Consider the following 23672-nt stretch of genomic DNA (forward strand, 5'->3'; position numbering starts at 1 on the left):
GAAAGAGCTGCTGCAAGAAGCAACACCCCACCAAAGAAAAAGAAATTACAGAAGAGTGACAAGGCCCGTGAAAGTACTAACAAGGGATATGCAACCAGGAAATTAAGTGTTGATCGTAAGTATGACTGTTCAATGAGAAAAGGACCAGACTTGTCACCCTTGATGAACTCAGGATGTTATTCTTTTAGATTAGGAGTTGGGAAGTTTCCAATGGAGATGGATTTGAGTGATATCAGGACGAGGCAAGGTAAGAAGAGTACACCTCCAGCCAGGAAGCTTCCGTTCAATAATGAGTGTCACCAAACGGATAAGAGTGGCAAGGGAAAGAGAGAGAAGAATTTGTGGGGTTTGTTCAGGGGTAAAGCTTCTCTTGGTTGCATTCCACCAGTTTGAGTTAAGCTTTGGTCACCGTTGTTGCCTAGGCCAAGTACGTTGTTGTTTCTCTCTAGTCTACAGTTTAGTAATCAAGATATATAGAGGATATGTAAAAAATAAAAAAATAAAAAATAAAAAAATTGTAGAGGATATACTATTCAGCAGCGTACATTTTCTCTAATATTCAACCAGAAAGTATTTGAAAATTATTATCATCCGATTAATTAATTAAGATCCTTTCATGGTGGAGTTCCAAGACTCAAATCGTATGTTTTACTTAATTTATTCCGCACATTTTATATGATTATAGTTTATTAACTCTGTTTCGGAAAAAAAATTAAAAAACTTTACAACAACAAAAGCTTCTACAAAATAATTGTTTCAACTCTCTATCAAGTGAATCAAGCATTTAATCTGAAATGAACGGCTGCATAAACTAGTATGACCAATGATCTCCATGCCTGCGGGGAAAATAAAAAGATAAATTTGCTGCTTTAGCACACACAAATAAACAATTAACAATTTTTTTTAAAAAATATTATTTAATATATTTTCAAATAAAAATAAATTTCCAAGAAAACAATAGAAAATTCCTACAGTGCACTATTAATTACAATTTATAATACCTTTTTCCAGGTTTGGATCACATTATACAAGTGAAGTTGCTTAATTACTCAATAGATAGTTCAGAAAAAAAGTAAAAGTAAAATGATTATTGACGTGTTGATGGGTCTTTCCCTTGAATTTACATGAAGACCATTGGGTGCGCAGAACTAACCAGTCAAACAGAGTGCGACCGCAACTGTAAAAGCTGTTTGAAGATTTTTATCTGGTTTGGGAACGTGGTGAGGCTACGTTTCTAAAAAAATTTAATTTTTTTTTATTAAAAATTTTATATAATTTATATATTTTGAATTGTTTTGATATGCTGATATCAAAAATAATTTTTAAAAAATAAAAAAATATCATTAATATGTATTTTAGCATAAAAAATTATTTAAAAAACATCCACAATCACACTGCCAAACATGCTTTACATGCAACTGCTTTTGAAGTTAATTAATCAGTTGATCTTGAGCGCAATCAATGCTTCACTAATTTTAAAAACAGACATGGAATCACTACGCGCATTTCTTTGCTTTTACTGTGTTTTTATGCAAGATTGTACTTTCAGAGCGTCTTGTAAAATTATACATATCAATATTAAATATGCAATCTAATTGGTTTAGAGGGAGTTTGGTATTACGGTAAAAATATTATTTATTTAATGTTTGTTTTTTTATGTTATTGGATTATTTTAATGTATTGATATAAAAAATAAATTTAAAAAGTAAAAATTTTATTATTTTAATATATTTTTAAATAAAAAATATGTTAAAAAATAATTATTACTGTATTACCAAATAAAATATAAAAAAATTGTGTTGGACTAAACTTTAAATGAGATATGTTGACTTACCGTTTTTGTTCATTTTAACGGTCATGTGATACTTATTTAACCTAAAACTAAGACACCATCCACAGCAAAGATAGAAAAATTATACTTTAATGACTTGCCTTTGAAAATAAATCCCAACTAGACCATCCTCAAATTAGAATCCGCGTTATTCTACATACATAAACAGAGATTATGCCAATTTTAATTTGTTATTAGAAGCATTAGTTATCAGGCCTGATTGAGGGTTTATATGTTTAAATTCTGGGTTGTGAATTTAGAATTAACTCGTGTTAATTTAATTTTTAATATTTAATTTTTTTTAATTTATTTTGAAATAATATTGTTTTTTTGTAAAGAGTAAAAGACTAATTTTTGTTATTGATACTTAATGTCTAGATTAATAAGTCACTAAATTGATTCGCAAGGCAAGACGAGTTTCAAAAACAAATACAAAGTATGAAACCGACTCAAAAATACATGTTAATGGGTTTCGAAGTTCAAACTTGTTTTGTATTTTTTTTAGGAAATTCAAATTTATACCTTAAAAAAGTAGTTTTTTTCCTTACCTGTCTGACAATTGATAAAATCTCCCTATAAATTAAAAAAATATAACTTTACCAATTAAAAAAACCCAAACGCCGTGGATGTTGGTCCATTTTATACGTCACGAAGATTCGAAGCCAAATCACACACGTCCCACCACCTACCATCGTTTCAATTCATCGTAACCATATATATATATATATATATATCCACTGACGTTGATTTATTTTTTTCGATTAGGACATGGGTGGGTAGCCTTAAACGGACAAGACAAATCTGAAGTTTTCCTGAGAATTTCTGTATACGAAGATTGGATCTTATCCACCCTATTTGTGCTCGAACAGGACATTCATAGAAATGTATTAATTTAGGAAACAAACAGCACAATTCCTACCATATAAGCCAAGTCTAAATGCATGTAATTATCAAAATCTAATATAGAATCCAACGCAACTCGTTAATGAGAGAAGAGAAAGAGATGACATGCATGAACTCTAATAAATCAAGGAAATCTTGAAAGATTCAAGCCCAGAATGCATGCATTTCTTGCTGTATTTATAGTCTTTCTAGAAGTAGCCAATTCCATCAACATCAACCAAAGCTCATTCCCTTCTGTCTATCTCTTAATTTCCTCTATATATAATTTTATATACTTGGACTCCTTGATTAGCCCCCCCATCATTTGATTTTTTTAATAATCCCTCCTTGGTCCCTAATTGATTGCTTGCTTGAACCGTATCCTTTTCTCCTCCAATTTCTGATGATCACACCATGATTATAGGTGCCGGCCAGGATTATAACCCTGAAGCAGTGCAGGAAAATACCGGCTTGCTAGATTTTGAAGATGTAGAGGAAGCGTTCACATTTTGTAATCTTTCATCAAACAACTTCGACAGTGCTCACAGGTATAACTTCTCTTTTGATCATCAAGATCACTTTGGGTTTTTCAGCGATGCCTCTGCAGCTCATTCTTCAGACAGCATCATCTTTTGTGGAAAGCTCATACCTTACAAAGGAGAAAAGGTGGTAGCTGATCAAACAGCACAGAAGTACCAGGAAATTACAGACAAATCAAAACTTACCAGGAAGAGCTCCATCTCCCCGTCAAAATTATCGCACTCTTCGAGTAAATCAACTGAGAGAGCTGCCGAAAGAAGCAATGCTTCTCCAAAGAAAAAGAAACAAGAAAAGAGCGATCGCGAGGATTGTGGAAGTACTGACAAAGGGCATGGAGGTAGGAAATTAAGTGTTGATAAGTATGATTCTTCAATGAGAAAGGGATCAGACCTGCCACCCTTGATGAAGTCAGTATCTCATTCGATAAGATCAGGAGCTGCGAAGTTTGCAATGGAGATTGGTTTGATCAGTGATTTGAAGACGAGGCAAAGTAAGAGGAGTTCAACTCCAGCGATGTTTTCATCTGAAAACGAGAGTGATAAAAAGGATAGGAGGAGCAAAGAAAAGAGAGAGAAGAAGAATTTGCGTGGTTCGTGTAAGGGTAAAGCTTCAGTTGATTGCATTTCTTACTTTTAAGTTGAGCTTTGGTGGCAGTTGTTGTTCAACACACCAAGCTCCTGATTCTCTCTAGTCTAGAATTTGCTTAAGAATTATATCGTTATAATCAATCAAATTAAGATCCTTTCATGTTGATGCAAAAAGAATAATCATCAGGGACGAATCCCAGATGTTACATTTCAGGGGGACAAAATTGTATAATTTTTAATTTTGGAGGTCGAATTTATATAAAATTAAATTTGTATGCACAAATTAAAGGGTGGATTTCGACAAAATTTTAAAACTCTTTTTTTTAGGGGGGTGGACCCCAAATTCTTCCCTGCCAATCATTATAAATTAATTAGTTTATTCCACACACTTTTTTTTTTTTTTTGATTATCGTGGGTGTCCGGGCCAGCTTACGCGCACCTCGACTAATCCCACGGGCCCTAAAGTTAACGACCATGTAAGCCTCCAGTGGCCATCATATGAGCAGCCATAGGGTTTGAACCTGAGACCTAAGAGGGAGCAAACCCCTTAGTCCCAAGCTCTTACCACTAGGCCACCACCTAGATGGTTAACTTTGCTCCAAATTCTTCCCTGCCAATCATTATAAATTAATTAGTTTATTCCACACACTTGATTTGTTTTAAGAAAAGTCTAGACTAGTATTTAACTTTGCTCCACTTTGAATTCCATGCGAAAAAACAAATCCATTTCATAATCAGTAATTAATAAGTCATTAATTACGAAAAAGAAAAGTATGTGCTAAGTCACAGTAAATATTGCAATGTTCTTAAGTAAACAAAAAAAAAAAAAGGTTAGGATTAACAATACTCTCATGTTAATTGATTTCTCTTATATTTGGTCACAATATTACTGTAAATTAAAGCATGATTTTACTTGATTATTTTTTTTAACAAGCAAAAGAGCCCCTTAAATATTTTTTTTACTCCAAAAATTAATAAACAAATCATTCTCGTTAGGTAGACTAAAGTGGGGTTGTATAACAATTTCTTGAATATCATATATAATATGGAATGCATGGGGATTTATTTCATTTTGGCTTTGTTTTTTAGAGAAAAAATCAATTATAATATTTCAAAATGAAGGAGAATAATAAAAACCAGAGATTAGCAACAAATTAATTAAGTCTATAATTGGCACTGATTAGCCAAAGATAGATTCAGAAAGAAAGGGTAATTATCCTCGAAAGGCATTCACAGACCAAAGGATTCACAGGGAGAATACTGCTTATGGCGCCGTTGCAAAGGAAAGAAGCGAAGTCTTGTAAAAGGCTTGAGGGAACGGGATCGGAATCATGACTTTTCAAGAGGCGCTTTATATATTCTTTCTTACGGGGATCGGCAATCAATGATTATTCCGTTATAGTGCAATCTCAGATCAGTCGATCTGATCTTTCCCTGCTTGGTTGATATCGGCTTGAGTAAAGTAAAACATTGGTGAGATTTCAATGCCCTGGAAACCCAAGGGTTTCTCCGCAAGTTCTGTCCATGGAGGGTGAGTCAGGGTGTGAGTTCAAGCTGAAAGGCGTAGTTGATGGACAACAGATGACTATTACTGTACTAACCCTCGCTGGTCTCGAGGGATGGGGGGGGGGGGGCTAGGCTAGCTGAAAATGTTCATTGAAGTTAATTCTCATGGAATTAAACATGTTCGAGTACCAGGTGGTACGACGTTGAAGTTACTCATGTCATGCTCTCAGGAAAAGCTCAAACGACCCTCAACAGAAGGGTATACCTACGAGCGTGAGACAACCCTCTCTAAAAAACTCGACAAAATAACCCCGTAACTTTGGGAGAAGAGGTGCCTCCTCACAGAAGGGGTTTAAATACTAATTTCTTGCGAGAAATGTATTGATATGTTGTGCTTGAGTCATGAAAGATCTTGAATGTAAGGTAATTAAAATTATAAGATTGAATTAATCGTTGTAATCAATTCATTAATCAGATCATTCTATTATTTATGATTTTATAGTTAAAATAAATAAATAAATTGCTGCTATGTATAAATGTATGTGATGATATTCTCAGCTGAGTTGTTAAAAAAAAAATTACAAAGTTGTAGATTAATGTATGGATATGGGGTTATTATAGCTGGTCACGCTACTTTATACTAGAATGTAAGTGTATTTTATGATCCTGTTTGTTTTTTGTGTTTTAATTTTTTTTTAAAATTGAATTTTATTTATTTTTATCTTTACTTTAAATTAATATTTTTTTGATGTTTTTAGATCATTTTGATGTGCTGATGTTAAAAATAATTTAAAAAAATAAAAAAAATATTATTTTAATATATTTTTAAATGAAAAACATTTTAAAAATCAACTATTACAATATCTTAAAATAATAATAATAATAATAATAATAATAATAAAAACAGTTATGTCCTTTACATACTTAATTTCCGGACTAAAGCTTCTATTTTAAGTGAGGTTAATTCTCCTTTTATCACTAACAATATAAAATAATAAAATGACAAGAATTACACACAAGAAGTTCTCGAATGATACAGTGCCAACATACTTGCTAACAAGAATTTAGCACCCAGAAAGAAAAATCCTTGCTGACCAAGAATATTCTGATGAGGTCGTTGTCATTCTAGATCTCAACACGCGGGAGACCACAGCATCGGTTGAGTGCTAATTAAGGCAGAGCACCAGTCCAAAATAACAATATCAATCACGTCCTTTATCAAGAAGAAAAAAACCCTTCCCCTTTACAAAGATTAACAACAATAATAATAAAATATATTTAAAATTATTAAACTCAGTATAGCTAATGATAAATTAAAAATCTAGATTACAAGTTGATCAAGTTAATATAAGAAGATTTTATCTTAATTTATTTTAAAAAATAAAATAATATTATTTTAAAATCACGAAACAGGCCAGGTTTAATATATACACTGATTCCAACATGAAACTTATGGTCCCATGGACGTTGCTAAATTATTATTATTATTATTATTATTATTTTCTAAATTATTAATTGCGTGCATGATAGTAGTAGAAGTAGAATCTCTCCGGCATCCCATGAAAGCTCGACATAGTCTCCTATATTTTCTTTCTCAAAAAAGACAGCAACGTAGAGACAAACTCTGTACTAACTAACTAGTAAACTATACTAGAAGGCCGAGCCAAAGAGAGAAGAAATATTAAAAAAAGGAAAGGTAGAAGGAAGAGCAGCCTTAAGATGCGTTAATGGAGTCTCATCAACCGATAGAAAAACTTGACACCCAAGGCAATAAGAACCCACTTGTCTATCTATGACCGCCTACTGTTCTAGAATCAAAGAATTTCTAAAACTATCCGTGATACTTGCCATATTAATTTATTTTTCTTTATTCTTTGCCCTCTAGAAGCCGCCCCCACTCCCCATTAATTCACCAACTATTTCTAGGCATCATGTCAAAGCATCTTCCTTTGAGCTTCTGTTGAACGTGTAATATATAGTGGTGACAACTTTGCCAGTTTTTCTCATCAAACTACAGCAAAGCCATTTACAGACTTCCTTCATCAAGAATCTCTTCTTAATTCTTTTTGGATCCTCACCTTTTCTTGCCATTGTTTGATATTCACAATGGTTGCGAAAGAAATGAGCCTTCGACAGCTACAAGAGGACAGTGAGTTGCAAGATTTTGATGATGAAGCAGAAACACTATCTCTTTGTGATCTTCCATTGTACAACTGTGCTTCTGATTGGGATGACCTCTCCAAAGAAGATCAAAACTTGGAAACGTCTTTTGATCAAGATTTCTTCGAGTTCTTCAGCGAAGACTTCGCCGCTTCAGCCTATCCCTCAGATAATATCATCTTTTGTGGAAAGCTCATTCCTTACAGAGGAGAAACAGTAGAAGAAAAAGCAGAGAACCTGGCCGGAAGCACAAAGAAAGCGAAGGATTCCAAGAAGAGCTTTAGATTCCCTTGGAAATCATCCTCTTTCAACAAGCCAAGGACAACACCGCCAAAGCAGCTACAGGAAAAGAGTGACAAGGCTTTGCAAGTGCCTCTATCAGAGAATCATGGGTTGGCAACAAGGAAATGCGATGATAAGAATGACTTTTCGATGAAGAAGGTATCGATACTAGTGACCCCGGTAAAGCCAAGATGGTACTTTTCGGCGTTTGGAGTTGGAAGATTTCCAATGGAGATGGAGCTGAGCGATATTAAGACGAGGCAGAGCAAGAAGAGTCCGTCGAAGATGTTTCAATCCGAAAAGGGAATTGAAATGAGTAGCAAGAAGAGAGGGAAGGGACTGTGGAGTTTGCTTAGGGTTTTAAGGCACAACAGTCATCATTCATGTGCCATGGCTAATTAGGCCTCGTTTGCTATCGCACCCGTTGCGTGAGAGGTCAGAGGAGTACTCCTGGCAGCGTGTATGGTTAAGCAGGCCAAGATTGACCGAGAGATATTGAAATGCAACGGTAAACTAAGATGATCATTTTTTATAATCACAAACGGGCCTACGTAGCTGATGACTCTCTAGCTAGTATTCAACAGGGAGCTAGGGATGGCTGACGAGAGAATTAAAGAAAGTTCAATTATAGAGGCATATCACCATTGAAATTTTGTTCTTAGGGACTGTATGAACATGGCTTAGATCATGAACACATGATAATTGAGTACTCTGTATGCACGTATTCACACTTGTTCCATTATTGATCAGTGATTACAAGATGTTATACAAATTACAATTCCTCGGCATATCAGTCGCACTTCTCCATGGTCCCAGAACACCGAAGATGGGTCCTGGTTGAGGAAACCTAATTGCAAACCATGAACAAAATTGAATTCAACTGACAAAATGTAATTTAGGTACTAGCAAGCTAGCTCTGACATTCAAAACAAACAGGTACTTTTGAACGACAAATGCCAGCTCAAAACTTGAAGCTTGGTCTCGTAAATTTGGTGAACAAAACTCATCGACAGGGATTTGTCAGACCTAATATATCCAGTCTAAACAGAAATGAACTTGAATATCGGCTTTGAAGAATTTTTAGAAGCCTAAACATGGAGCACATCAAAATTTCTGTAAGAAACTATAACTAGCAAAAACTGATAGTTTCTGTAATCTTACAAAACATCGAAAATGGTGGCAGGAAAGCTGAGTTTCTTCCATTTCTTTCCGCTGTTTACATCTCACCAAATAAAGTTCCTATTTATTGCGAATCTCCTTCACCATTAACAGCCAAGTAGCCTTCTTTGGAGGCTGTTGCCTCTTTTCTTTTGATTTCTTCTGATCCAGGGAACTGCAGCAAATATCATTTTTTTAGAGCCCTTTTCAATTTTGTTTTTAGATCTGTCAAATTATAAAGATTTACAAGAGATTGCACAGAGTTACTATCCAATCTTCACTGCTATAAAGGGGCACGCCAAAAATGGGTGAGCCAATGCAGTGACAAATTACACAACATTCCTGCTAGAGACAACTACACTAGGCTTGACCCAGTATGACCTTATTTCTACTGGTCTTGGACTAACAAGACTGGGGATGTACTGGAATCTCCATCAAGTAAATCAAATCCAATTTGAACAAATTTGATATCTCACCATATCGAAACCAACACAGACCTGAAGCTCCTACATAGCTCTAAACATACTTGACTGCCTTTTCCACGTGTCATTGAATATCAACATTCGCCAAAAATGTGGAATGAAGCATCAGAATAACTCAATTGTCAACCCAAAGCTAACATTTGGTTTCGACCAGTATCACGCCCAAATACGTCAAAATACACCTCGCTCATTTGCCCTGTGCTTGTTTTAACAGGTTTTTATAGAAGGGAAAAGGTTTCTAAATAAACTCACGCCATAACAGCACAAGCCATTGACTGCAGCAAATTAATAGTAAAAAGTAAGGCCAAGTAAAGGGAAAAGATGTCTAAATATTACTTATTTTTCCATTCATAAGTAGATTTCTAGAACCAGCTTTTCCAATGACACTAATGTAATAATGTGTAACGGAGCATCTCCACCGCATATTTCAAGCTGCAAATCAACCACAAATCAAATTTAGAACATGCGACATCCATCTAACACTACAAGAGAATGGGTCACTGACGCCTGCAGAGGACTAAAAAGCAAACTTGAAGAAATGATTCAACAGATTGCTAATCATTTGGTGAAAAGAAACCTCATCCCTCTTCTTATGCACATACTCCACGTTCTGCTCTACCTACAGTTAAAAACAAGCACGGGAAACAATCTTATGTGAATCATACATCCTTACAAGAATCACCATAAATCATTAACAGTGATAAAAGCACTGTTGAATATCAACGATTATGGTTAAATTTATGAAAACAGAAAAGAAGAGATAGACAAGAACTAGCATGATCAAAATGTAAGAATTTTCTAGTGTCAAAATAACAAGATGCTGAAAGCATCTATTGCTTGGGCCCAAGTTGGGTTGGTTCTCCATGTAGACCTCCATAAGGATTGCAACTACACTCTACAGCTTTCATGGCAATTATGCTGACATGTAATATAAACTAAGTTCCAACCTCTTTAGAAATCCATATTGTTGGATACAATTGAATGCCATACTCTTTGGAAAAGAATACCTGATCAATAAACGCTTCACCGCATGCCTTAAACTCTCAATAGTAGTCATCTCATGAATTTTACTCAAATGGATGATTGGAATAACTTTAGGATCAGGAAATGATATGTGATGGCTCCGCTGAGCACAGTGCACTGCCAACAGCTCAATAGCTGAAAAAAACACGTTCATCCTGGAAGTTTTGAGATTTAAGCCAATGCTTTGGCAACTGCACAGGAAACAACACTGTGAGCTTTACCAGTTGTGCAGTATACTTGATGCCAAAGAGTTACCAGGTGGATTTTAGGAACCAACTAATTGACATTGAAAGAGATCAGGCATAAAAGATTCGAACAAATATTACCAAACTAAATAAGGTTGCGATGCGAGCCACATAAGAAACCCAGCCCAGGGTAAGTGAAGTTTTGTACTGACCTTAGCCGCAGAAGAAAAGCTAAAGTCCTTTCCAGGTTTCCAACTCTCCTTGCCTATATTATATTCCAAAATATCCAGCATTAATGATGTAATGGGAATGAAAAACCCACTAGATCCAGAGAGTATTCAACCATTGGTTACATTTAACTCTTAAAGGCATGTATCTTGGTCCTGGAAACAGAACGGCTACTCCATTTATGATCTGAATTATCGTATAGAGGCTGCAGATCATAGTCATGTATATTTACAAAAATAAACGCAACCCAGATAGCACACTGCCAGCTGCATATCTTAGAGTCGGTAACCTTGCTCAGGAGAAACAGGGTACTTCATACGTAAGACTTGACTAGTGGTTTCAAAGTTTTCCATTTGGAGGTATTCTTCAGTTCCAAGATGACCTCTTTCCTTTCATTGGAGCAAGATATTCCCAGAATTTCATGGAATATGTTACCAGCCTCATGAAGCATGAATGTCAAGATCTTGCCAAAAGTGCAGCTGTCTCCAATCTCCATCAATGGTGGATGATTCAGATCCATAGTGTCATGCAGCCCTGTACTCATTTAATAGCCTCACAAAAGCAGGTACATTATTCTGCTCCTTGAGTACTACACATAAAGAATCAACAGTAGAACTACTCAACTTCCCTATTTCATTTGCAGATAGCCTGTCATTCTCACTAGTCTCTTCTTCGTCTGGATACTTCCGTGAAGGAAGATATGATTAAAAATTGTTAAAGGGAGGGAAAAAAAGGTACACAAAGCAGACTGGGTATAAGGTTTGATTACTAGAAATTACGAACTTCGATGGACGCAGCAACTTTTCGTCTTAAAACAGATCATATGGACAATAATATAGATGACAGCTATATATTTTAAACATCAAGTGGTTATAATATAGATATACAAGCTAATGGTGCCTAGAATTAGCACAATATCCACACATTTACATTCTCAAGATATTAAAAGTCCAGGAAGAGGAGATCAAGACTTAATAGCTTATATTTTCCTCATCCCATAATGTCTGAAGACGTTCCTTGTTGCTTTCCAAAAACTTGGCAAATTCTGGATCCTGTCAAATTTTAAATGACAATGCTTAGTTGAATCTCTACATGATGACAGTAAATTCATAAAAATGGATTCTGCTCCTAGAAGGCATTTGGAGTACAGAAGTAAATAAGAGAAATTTAATATCAAAGGTTATCTGATAAGCATGTAAATGCTAAAAAATATTGCAGATTATTGACACGAGGTCAAAGCAATCACAGATTTCCCCTTCACGATTAATTTATGATAGTTTTAGATTTTAGCACTCACAAAATTTAGCCTTGACCAACAAACTGAAGTGCTATATGGGAAATATTACCCAAGATCGAATAGATATAAAATCCTTAAAAACTTTGTTTTCAGAAAAAAACAAGAAAAAGATTATGATCTCATCACCTTGGCTTTCAAGCCGTTCAACCTTGTCATTTTCTGTGCCAGTTCTAAATGAATTTCCTTGTTCTGACTGATAAATCACCATCACCATTGTTCTTTGCATGCATATTACTAAAAACATAAACATAAAGGCAAATTATAATTTAAAAGACTAAAAAATACCAGAAAAACTGGTGATGATATCCTGACCTTTTAGATGATTCTCACTTTCAGTTTCACCATTATATGAACAGCTTGCATCCTGAAATTTTACCGGAACCAAAAATGTTAGAAATCCTAGCAGAGGAAATATGGCAAGTTAAGTTTACCGGAAAAAAGGGAGTTGGCATAACAAATTTCAAAACCTCAGATAAATATCCGTCACTATCCGAATCATCCTGGTCCATATCACTGTCATCTTCACCAAATACTACACCATGGGAAACATCTTTAAGATGTCAACTTCATTGTTTCTGTGTACAAGATAAGGATTTTAAAGAGCTAATTCAAATCAATAAACATATCAATCCTCGAAATCATTCTCCTGTACAAGCAAACAAGCAGAAATGAACTGAACTAATATCAATAAGAACCAAATGAGCTATTTAAGAAAAGCCTTTTATCATATATTAACAGGAAAACAAAAACGAAGCTAATCTTTCATGGTCAAAACAATGCGCCCCGATAGCTTTCTTTAGCTTCCACCATATATTTCTTTTCTTTCTCCATCTGAGTCTTCTCTCTAATCTCCTAAGCCAATAATTACTCACAAACTCAAAGCTCAAGCAACCACAAAAGAAGAGAAAGCAATGAAGGTATCAAAAACAAATTTATTCATACTATAAATTCTTCTCTGCAAACTTCCCTGCTTTCTTTCCTAGTTTCCCCATTACTTCCCCTTTCCTGCCCAAAATATCACCAAATTTTCTATAAAAACACAAAACTTGGAATGGAAAAGAACTCAGAAAACAGTTTTTTCTTACTTCAAGAATTAACGACTTCAGCTCTTAGGTTTTGGTGGCTTTCGGGCTCGGAGAACAGCAGTAGAGTATCAGTGCAAAGGAAGACAGAGAATAAAAAACCCGAAGTATGAATTTCGGGTATCCAAGCCCGACCTATCAGATGTCGGGTACCCATAACCCGACCCACTTCATAAAAACGTGTATGAATTCTCATAGTTGAATTCTTGAAGGGCTGGAGATGCCTGGGGACTTGTTAAAAAGTCACGGGACTCCTTTGCCGAGCTTATTTGTGATTCAAGCCTTAGAACATTGATTCTCTGCCATCAGCCACGTCGAAAAACCTTAAACTGGAATAAATTTAAACCAGAGAACAAAACAGAGGAAGAAACACTTACCAAGGGACTTTTTTTTTATATCAATCAACTGAAACGAAGCACGAAGGATCTTAAAAACCCACTCTAACATGCATTTCATCGAACGTATCTTTTACATAATAATGCACCAAACAATAGTTAGCGTACAGGAATCTAACAATAGATTTCACAAAGTAATGGTAGCAAACCATCCTGAAACTTCAAAAATCAATGAGGCTACAGTAAGGATGTGGTGCTTGGGAAGACATAGGATGGTGGGATCTGCATTCAATATGCCCTACTGCTTGTTGTTGCTCATAGGGCTGAGAATAGGTTCTCTCGAACCACATGAAACTGTGAGTTGCTGCAACGTCTCTTTAGTACCCAGAATAACTCAATGGGTAGAGTACGAATCTCACTGTTCAACAGCGAGGATTCGTCCCGCCACAGTTCTTGTTGATGATGACGATTATAATTGTGCAATCAACCATCTGTTTATCACTTCTGGTTTTATGTTAATAGCCTTCAATTTATACTCTCAGTTGACAGTAAAATAGCACTAGCACAGAACAGAAAATCGGAATGGTAGATTTGAATGGTGATGATAACTCCCTAACATTCTCAGTGGAGAAAGATTCATACATATGGTTTGTGTGAATACAGGCAAATTAGAAACGAGCAAATGATAAAAAAAAAATCTGATTATTAACACAGGACACCGAGTTTTTCCGTCACAGTACTACAAACCAAGTTAACCGGAGAAGAAAGAAGATGAAGAGTGGTGACGTTATTCCGACGAGACTACTACAACTAAATAAATCAAATTGTTAACATCCCCAGAAGCAATCCTGCTACATATAACAAATGACACATCCCTAATAATTGTAAGAATAAGGAGTTAACGGTGATCACAATGATGATGAGAACATGAATCACAACAATAACACATTTATTCCCTCCCTTCACTTGTTTCACAAAGAGTAGACACCGAAGAAGAAAATGGAGGCAAAGATGAAAATCTAAAACCCATTTTTATATCTTTTGTTTTTTTTTTCACTGATACCTAAAATGAAAATTTTCTCTCGTCTCCTGCACTACTTGCTGCTTGCTCCATTGCTCATTTTATCTTCTGTGTGCATTTGAATGTCTTTAACAGCACTAGCATCCACCCTAGGAGGACCAGAGTGTCTCCTTGCTCCAGCTGGTGAAGCAGAGAAGGAAAGCCGCTTCTTTACATAACCCACTGATGCCTTATCTGGTGTCCCATGATTATCTATGCCTAGCGGGCTTGACAAGCGGGATTTTGCCTTTGCTGACTGTGACCGTGTGGGTGCCATGTAACTTGGAACTGAAGGCGAACTTGCAAGACTCTCATCATCTCTTATTGATGACCCTGCTATGCTATGTCTCCGATAGCGCTCAGACTGGACACTGAATGTGCTCCTGGAGTCCTCGTCTCCTCCCCAAGCACTCCCTCTAGGGCTTGGTGGCTTTGCTTTCCCTGTTACTGAAGATGTAGATGGTGCCTTAGAGGGAGGAGTAGAGGGTGATTGCCGACTGGGAGGCCGACTTGATTTCTGAGCACCAGGAGAAGGTTTATTGTCATGGTTAAGATCACGACGAGAATAAGCTCTGCTGATTTCTCCAAGAGACATGGTACGGCTTGTTGTACTCTTAACAGAGGCCCGATCATTGTTATCTATTGTGCTTCGGCTCTCCCAAGGTCGGGCTGCCATCCACCTCTCTAACCAACTCCATCCCCAGCGAGGATTGTTTGGATCCATGAATGTAGCATTTGCTGATTTTGAAGATTGCTTCCACATTTGCTGTTTACAAAAATTAGTCATCCATGTTAGTTTTAAATTGAAGTTTGATTCAAGAATGAGAAATAGATAGTCTTTTAGCATTGCAAATTAGAAGCTCTAGACACGTCTTTCTTTTGACATTTTTGTGATGAGTACAAAATAGAAACTCTTGGTTTTCTGGGACAAGTGTGTACGGAGTAGAAACTCTCAAGACAATAATGATAAGCTCCAGGAAACTGTTGATGAAAAGAAATATTGGTTTCATATTTGTGTCCAACGCTATTCCTTTGCAGTAAACGAGCAAGAAAGGGTTCTTGTCTGCTCCGTGTTCTTAAAATACATTTCTCGAGGAAATTGATCGATTTGGCTTGTGACCATTTAACAAATACCAGTGTTAAGACACCCTAAGGAAGTAAAAGTAAGCAAAGTTGTTCATTTTACTTGAATACTAAGTTCAGTAACACGAGTCATTGCTGAACAAAAGGAAAGTTGTAATGAAATGGCATTATTTATTGAGCAGCAACAATTATAAAGTGTCTTCACATGAGATATCTGAAAAGCTATTTTTGTGCCCAGTGTGTGCGCACATGTCCATTAACTTATCAGCAGAACTTTGCATCAGGAAGGAGTGGGAAAATCTGAAAATATTCCTGAATTCAAATATGCCAGAATTTCCCAAATAACCAAGACTACTTAAATGTCTTCTAGTATTACAAGTACTAAAATGCAAGATGGAATAAAACACCAAAAGCAAGATACTAAGCACCAGTTGTGCATATTGACTTAATTTTTTCTCTTTCTTTGGCTAAAGGTAATCAGAATGCATGCTCCATTACAGGCTATGTTACAAAATTTTTCAACAATGGACTATTTAAAAAACCACTAAATTACCTGATGCGAGTATGCATAAGCCAGTGCCCTTTCTCTTCTCATGGCAGCTTCTTGCTTTTGTAGTAGGCTGGCTTCAACTTCTTCCTTTGATTGTGGGCTATCATCCCATTGTTCTCCAATCTGTTGCAAAGGTATATGAAACATATATATGCACAGGTTAATACAAAATATTCAAACTTTCAAAGCAAAGAAAAGGGAAAAAAACACCCATTAATGAAAGGCAAAAGCGAGAGCAGTGTAATGCATGTGACAGCAAAATACTCGGGTAAATTTGGGTTCAGAGGAGGGAAAAGACTCGGAGTGCAAAAACAAAACAGAAATTACTACATCCAAAAAAGTCAGGTAAAGAAGTATGAGATGATCGCACTTACAGAAGTTCTCAACTTCTCAAGTTCTTTGTCATGTTTCTGCTGGAGCTGCCGTTGGAGGGCCTCATTTTCCTCGGACATTCTGATCCTTCTTGCACGAATCTGAGACTGCACACGAGCAAGAGTCTGCATGGCTCGTAATGTGGCAGTTGCTTGCCGTTTGACAGATTGCCCTTGTATCAATGACTTCAATCTCACCAGCCCTCTCAAAGCACGCAATGCCCTCCTCGCCTGAAAGCAGGAATAGCAAGAGCAGTTCTTATATGCAACTAATTACAGGAAGAATATGAAAAGGTGTAGATTAAGAAGTATATTACGTTCTCCAATAAGTATGGCCAAGTTTCCACGACAAAAGTAGAAGGTTTGATTACATTAAAAACAAAAGTAAAAAAGAAAGCAAAAGAACCTAAAAGTCAGATCCGTCATACATGGAAGTTTTGACACATAACTTGTACGGACACAGTACATGTCTTGCTAAGAAAATGAAGAAACCGTAAGAAATAAAGAAATTCCTCAAGTAAAATCATAGAAAACATACCAGGTATCCTCTAAATGCTGTTTGAATCCTGATTGCAGCTATTTCCTCCTTCGATTTTCCAGAGTAATGTGCCACTGTAGTAAGCCGAACAACCTCAGCCGCAGCCTGGGCGGCTGCAACAGCTGCCTCAGCTGCCACAGCAGTGGCAAGCGCCACGGAATAAGCATGCTTGCTCTGCTCGTTCTCAGCTTCAGTTAATTTTACATCTTCTGCTGTAGGAGGAGGTGGTGTACGAGGAGGAGAAAGAGAGGGTGCAACGGTTTCTTCACGTGAAGAAACACCTAGATCCCGGTTCTTCTCTTTTTCTGACCATTTCTTCTTTGATTTGGATTTCTAATTAAAAAGAAAAGGGTAACTGAACTTAAGATTATCAACATTTCGAAATAATTACAAGTTACAAAAGCCTTGTTGAATATATAGGCCAAAACTCCAACAAACCTTAGAGGAACCGAGGGCTTTCTTCAAAGCAGAGAACCAACTCCCTCTTTTCCCCATTGCTTAATTTATCAATCTTGTTCGGGCTAAAACAAGAAATCCAAGCCCAAAATGAGATCAAATCATCAAGACACAGTAAAAAATCTACGACATATGTAACAGTAGAAATGTAGCAAGGACCATATAAAATTTCAACAAATTGGAAACAAGGGAAGTGAATAACTAAATTGCTGAAGGAAACCGCAAGTTAGTAATTCAACCCTCAAAATATGTTTAAACAAGAACATTTCAAGTTACTAAAAAAAATGCAAAACCCACACTTGAAAGTTAGATCTATCATTAAACACAACAATAAACTGCAATTAAGAATGCGTTTACACATGGAAATGAAATAAGAAGACAACATCAAGAGCTACGGGTAATAAAGATGGAAACTTTAACCATTTACTGCATCTAACCAACAAATGGCAACAAACCAGATGTTAAATTTGCAAGATCTTCTCAAAAGACATAAGCCCCAGTTCGAACTTTCCAATTCTAAACCAACCCAGAAACACAAAAGACAATAAAGACTCACAAAATGAGACAAAACAACAAATGTATCAAAAACAAATAAGAGAACTCCAAAATTATACCTCTAAATCAGAAATTCTCAGATCTCTGTGACCTAAAGATCATTCTCTCTATATAAACAAACAAAAATATCCAAAGAAGTTGAACAAATCACAGGTTGTGTGTGCACTTGTGTGCGTTAAAAAGTAGATCTTGACAGGGGATGAAAGCTTGAGAGATTGGAAATGGAACAATAACAGCTTGGTATTGACCCCACTTTTAACTGTTGTGGTCCCTGCTTTGGTTTTTATTACTATACAAAAATAAGATCAACACAAAATATAGTAACAAGAAACCGCAAACAACGATATCAGACAGCCTCCTTTCGCTGTCTTTTCAGTTTTTTTACATTGAAGTTCGCGGTTACCTGTAACGGTTAATTTTTGGAGTGAGGGTTTGCTGTTGTCGCTATGGGGAAAGAGAGTGTTTATTCATTTGACCAACCAGAACTTGCCACATCTAATTTAGTCAAGTTCCTTAGTTTATAAACACACTTGCTATTAAACCCACTTCGCCGCCGGTATTAAATTTTTCTTTAAAAAAAACCCTAGTTATAGAGGTTATTTTTTTAAAAAAAATTAAAGTATAAATAAAAAATTTTAATGTAAGTATCTGATAAAATAAATATATAATTATTTATATAAATAAATAAATAAAATTATTAACAATAAACAAAAAAAACTAAAAAAATTAAGAAATAAATATAAATCAATATGTTTATTAGCGCAATATAAATTATTTATTTGATTGAAAATTTATTTGATTGTGTTCAATGAATCTATTTATAAAAGTCAATCTGCAATAAAAATCAACACACATAAAATTTATTGAAAAAAAATATATATGCAATGTTGTAAATATTAAAATATTAAATAAAAAATAAATGTTTTTTATTTTTTAAAATAAATTTAATATATAAAAAATATAAATAAATTATATCAATTTCTTAAAAAAAGTTAAACACACTCAGTATAATATAATAAGAAATAATAATTGTTGATTCAAAAAGGCTAGATAAGCCAGAAAAAAACAATTACATAGAGGGGGGTATTGATCAAAACTTAAATGCAAAATTTGTTTTAAAAAAGACATACAAAAAATTAGTAATTAAAAAAATTATATAAAAAAAAGAAAAATAAGGCCAAATGTTATGAATTTAGTAAGCCAGGCCTAGCGTGCTGACCATAAAAAAAAACCTGTATGCACAAGTCATTTGTTCTCTAAAGTTCGTTGTTCACCCCATTCTTTGTAAAAAAAAAAAAACAATGTGTTTTCTAAAAATTGCTCAAGATTCGACCATTATTGTAGTTGAAAAAACAAGGCTCTTGTTTTTTCAATCAAAAAACCTATTTTCGACTCACCTTTGACCCAAAAACACATAGGAATCATCCTTGTAACCTTGTTTAAACAATTCACGGGCTTAAAAACACAAAAAACCGCTCCAAAACCCATAACCAACCCGAAAATAAAAAATCTTTCATAGTTCAAATATGTTATTTTAGATGTTTTCAAGGTAATAAAACACTTAATATAAACTCTCATCATCATATGAAATCATTTGACATAAAAAATCAATCGTTTTAGTTGTTAAATTGTTGCTAACGACAACTTTATCTCTCTAAACTAAAATAAAGCAACCCCCTCTCTCTCTTCCACTAAAATAGAAGGAAAATAAAGTATGATATCAAAATATAATATTTAAAAATTATAGGGACCAATTACCTAGTAGTTTAAAAAGATAGGGGATTAAAATAAACTTTTTAAATAAATTACAGAGCCGCCATCCAAGTTACTTATGTTTTTCAATTAAGCCTTTTTTCTTTCAATTCAACCTCCACCCCCTAAAAAATATGCATCAGGGCTCTAATTTGGGATCAAAATAGCTTAATTATGCAAACAAAAAGCTTGAGAATCAAATTAATTTTTTTTAAAGTCTTACCATTGAAATCCACCGTTGATGGTGTTTCGGGGAAAAAAAACATGTTTATAAAATAAGGATTTTTAGTGGTTTTACTATGAGTTAATCAAGTGATCATTCATATAATTCTCTTCACCCATATAAATAAAATAAAATTGTCTTGATGAATACCTTGGATGTTGTAAAAAGCTTTTTTTGAGAAATTTAAGCACCCTCCGTGTATATATATAGGGTGTTCGGGTTTTCTTTTACTTTACGGTACACATAAAAACTAATCTGGGAAATTATTATATATATATTTTCTGCATTTATATACAATAAAAAGAGGACCCATCCTAATAATCATTTGTAGGATCCTCTTTCATGCAAGCTGGAGATCACTTAATTACCTTTTTTTTTAAATAAAAAAATTGGTGAGAATAGAAGGATGCAACTTGAAAAGAAGATTGTTTTTGGTTGATGGTAGCCGGAAAACGACAATGAGATTATGTTAGGGAGGAAACGGCGACGATGATAATGGTATTTACAAGTTCTCTTATGAAAACTCCAAGTGGTTTGCTTGCAATCATTTTACAGATCGGCTTACCGGCCATTCACCGGGCCATTGCTTATTTTTTACATTTAATTTATTTATTGTCTATTTATTTTAGGACAGAATTTGATTACCCTTTTAAAATAAAAGAGATGGAAATAATAAAACAAAAAAAAACATTTATATTCTTTATTTTGGAGATATAGAAATTTATTCTAGAATTATTAAAAAAATATGTTTGTTTTTTTAAATATACCTTTGCACCAGCAGCCGAGTTACTAACATTTTTTAAAAGGTCCCATCTTGCTCATTCGTGTAGAGGGTAAAGGCCCAAGATCATTCTTAACTTATGGCGAACGCATTCATCATAGTTATTCTCTGCCAAATCCACGTAACGAATATCTTTTTTTTTTAATATTATTTTAATACATTGATATTAAAAATATTTTTTAAAATATAAAAAAATATTATTTTAATATATATATTTAAATAAAAAACACTTTACACTACATTTATTATCTACATGACAAAGACCCAAGAAATGGATAGAGATAACACCTTCTTTGGAAACAAGTGTTATCTTTTCGAGATCCCGGCAGACACCGCATTTAATACAGCGGCATGTTTTTTGTGGTTGCATTAATGGCATCACATGTCATGCTATTCTCCTCCATTTTTAATTTACCTGTAGAAGCAAGTTCAAGCCAGGAGCCCAGCACCAGCACCAGCACCAGCATCCCCTCCTCTTCAAATGGTGTGGTTAGCCAGACCACCATGACGTGATCACCTTATAATTTACAAGAAAGGGTTAAAAAAAGATATGCACAGAAAGGCCCAGTTTCAAGTACAGAGCGGATAGTGTTGAGGGAACTAGCAAAATGGAACTCGGTGTTTTTTAATTTTTGTTCCTGTCCTAACATGATGTTTCTTCTTCTTCCTTTCCTCCTCACAAAGGAACGCATACGAAATATGTAAAACAACCATGTTAATACATACAGGTAGTGTCTTTGTAGTCCGTGCTGGTACATAAATCTCTCGGAAGTGATAGGAAATGCATGCATGCACTAGCCAACGGGCAGTTCAAGCATATGACTAATGCCCATATCGATCCTTCTCTCTTGATGAAAAGGAGAAACTGTGGAAACAAGGATCTAAAAATGCAAAATAGTCGCTGATAAGAGGACTGCCACACACGTGCACGAAAGAAAAAAGATGAACCTCGGAAGGAAAGTTAAAAGACACACCGTGTGATGAATGATGCCTTGATTTCTCCGAGTGCCCTGCATTCAGATTAGAAGATCATATATTATTAGAAATGTGTTCCGAGAGCGCTTAAAGTTGTTTCTAAATTCCAAAGTTGTTTGAGCGAACCTCCAAATTTAGTGTATCATTTGGAAAAAAAGGAACTTGGGAGCTAACCTGATTCTCTTCCTCTATCCTTTGAACGAGGATGACCTCGATCCTTAGCTCTATCCCTGTCTCTTTCAGTTTCATCTCGCTCTCTTTCCCTGACAGAATCTCTGCCCCTATCGTGATCCTGGGCCTTTATCCTATCCCTATCCCTCTCTCCCCTCTCTCACTGTCCCTGTCTCTCTCCCTGATCCTGTCACCCTTGCTTAAGTTCTGTGCTCAGACCTCGATCTTGGAATGAGCTCTTCTCTTGCCTCTACCTCAAGGAGCTTTGGATTTATCATCACTCTTCTTATGTTCCTTCAGCATTTCTGAGGCAACCTTTGTTAGGTCCTTGGATCCACCAGATTCAACACTCCCACTTGGAGCTGTCTTTGCTTCAGTTGAATCATTATTAGCAGGTAGGCCACTCCATGGAAGTTCCTATAAAAGAGCACATGAGATCACAATTTCAGTTATTTGGTTTATATAATGAAGCATCCCTGTCTCGGATGAAATTGCAGAAAATATCTACAATGTTTGCAGTTCTCATCCCTTTTCTGATCACTACACGAGGTTGCTTTGTTTTCTGAAAACAACAGCAATACTTGCTCCATCATTAGGCAATCCACAATGCCCCATCTGAAAACAACAGCAATACTTGCTCCATCATTAGGCAATCCACAATGCCCCATCTGAAAACAACAGCCGTTGATGACAGGGTGACAATTGCAAACATTGTAAGAAACAAAAAATTTCAAAATTCGAATTTAGAAACAAATGAAGTAAAAGAAAAACTGACCCGCCTTTGGAACTGGCTGCAGTTGTGAATCTGACGACTTGTTAGAAGAAGAAAAATCTCCATCCCTGCAGACTGATATATACTGTGCCTTAGGAAGGCTATACAGATGAGCCAAAACTTTACAAACTTCATCAATCCCATATTTCTCTGCATCGAATGCTTTCCAACATGGTGGATTTTCAGGAAGAGGTACTTGGAATCTACGAGCTGCAGCATATACAACCCCACAAGCCACAACCGCACTCTTGAAACAAATACACACAAGGTCGTCCGCAAACTGCATGAAAAAGTAATTGATGTAGAAAAGGACCAACAAGAAAGCACACCAGCAAGTCTCAGGAAAAGAGGATATAATAAACAAGCAAAAACACCAAAATCTGTTAATAAAAAACAGAAGTTCCATCTGTTTTTCAAACTATCTTATTATGCAGTTCTGTCGTGTACTGATAGCTTCAAGGAATATGCCACCGAGTAAGCAAAAAGAAAAGGTTGTAATTCATGCTAACTGTTAAGTCATTATTAAAGAAAAAATAAAAATTACACACTCACACACGCTTTTCCGTTCATCTCTCAATCAACGATCTTCTTTGAAGTTACCATTCAGACACGAGCTTTAAAAAATTTTACGGTGTCCGGTAACTATCAACGTTCTGTTAGGTTACCTGAAACTAATTATTTATTATAATTAAATTTAATCATGATATTTGATCTGAATTTAATTAATAAATAAAGTAAATTTATATATTTAAAATAGATAAAATTTAATTTATTTTGTTTTTTATGTTATCCTTGTTACCTTCATTT

The 23672-nt window shown here is 35.3% G+C and overlaps 2 protein-coding genes and 1 long non-coding RNA gene across 5 annotated transcripts; 1 reads left to right on the top strand and 2 right to left on the bottom strand.

Annotated features, from left to right (window-relative positions):
* Window positions 1-7452: 7452 nt before the first annotated feature.
* On the top strand, window positions 7453-8190 carry LOC133696488 (uncharacterized). Its single transcript, XM_062118683.1, has one exon. The coding sequence runs from the start codon at window positions 7453-7455 to the stop codon at window positions 8188-8190; it is 738 nt and encodes a 245-aa protein (XP_061974667.1).
* A 6175-nt stretch (window positions 8191-14365) lies between these two features.
* LOC133697463 (protein IQ-DOMAIN 3) lies at window positions 14366-18664 on the bottom strand. 2 transcript variants are annotated; one of them, XM_062120025.1, is made up of 6 exons: window positions 18595-18664; window positions 17619-17701; window positions 17181-17513; window positions 16646-16873; window positions 16275-16394; window positions 14366-15404 (listed from the first exon to the last, which is right to left on the bottom strand). In XM_062120025.1, exons 2-6 carry the CDS (start codon window positions 17673-17675, stop codon window positions 14673-14675), a joined length of 1470 nt encoding a protein of 489 aa, XP_061976009.1. In that variant the 5' UTR covers window positions 17676-17701; window positions 18595-18664; the 3' UTR covers window positions 14366-14672. The 2 variants fall into 2 exon arrangements, with proteins under 2 accessions (XP_061976009.1, XP_061976008.1); XM_062120024.1 differs by lacking the exon at window positions 18595-18664 and adding an exon at window positions 18251-18480.
* A 2497-nt stretch (window positions 18665-21161) lies between these two features.
* Window positions 21162-23272, bottom strand: LOC133698015 (uncharacterized). Of its 2 annotated transcripts, XR_009842978.1 has the most exons (5): window positions 22869-23272; window positions 22097-22761; window positions 21922-21957; window positions 21674-21828; window positions 21162-21464 (listed from the first exon to the last, which is right to left on the bottom strand). It is a non-coding gene; the product is annotated as an uncharacterized LOC133698015 (long non-coding RNA). The 2 variants fall into 2 exon arrangements; XR_009842977.1 differs by having other exon boundaries at window positions 21162-21828; window positions 22869-23271.
* Window positions 23273-23672: the final 400 nt, after the last annotated feature.

The sequence above is a fragment of the Populus nigra genome, chromosome 6, assembly GCF_951802175.1.
Source record: "Populus nigra chromosome 6, ddPopNigr1.1, whole genome shotgun sequence".
Taxonomy (NCBI): Eukaryota; Viridiplantae; Streptophyta; class Magnoliopsida; order Malpighiales; family Salicaceae; genus Populus; species Populus nigra.

Excerpts from the sequence above, each read along its gene's own strand:
- LOC133696488 (XM_062118683.1), top strand. The coding sequence starts at position 7,453 with ATGGTTGCGAAAGAAATGAGCCTTCGACAGCTACAAGAGGACAGTGAG.
- LOC133697463 (XM_062120025.1), bottom strand. The coding sequence starts at position 17,675 with ATGGGGAAAAGAGGGAGTTGGTTCTCTGCTTTGAAGAAAGCCCTCGGT. Across the intron at positions 17,514-17,618 it reads AAGCCCTCGGTTCCTCTAAG|AAATCCAAATCAAAGAAGAA; the intron begins GTTTGTTGGAGT and ends CTTTTTAATTAG. Across the intron at positions 16,874-17,180 it reads CAGCATTTAGAGGATACCTG|GCGAGGAGGGCATTGCGTGC; the intron begins GTATGTTTTCTA and ends TCCTGCTTTCAG.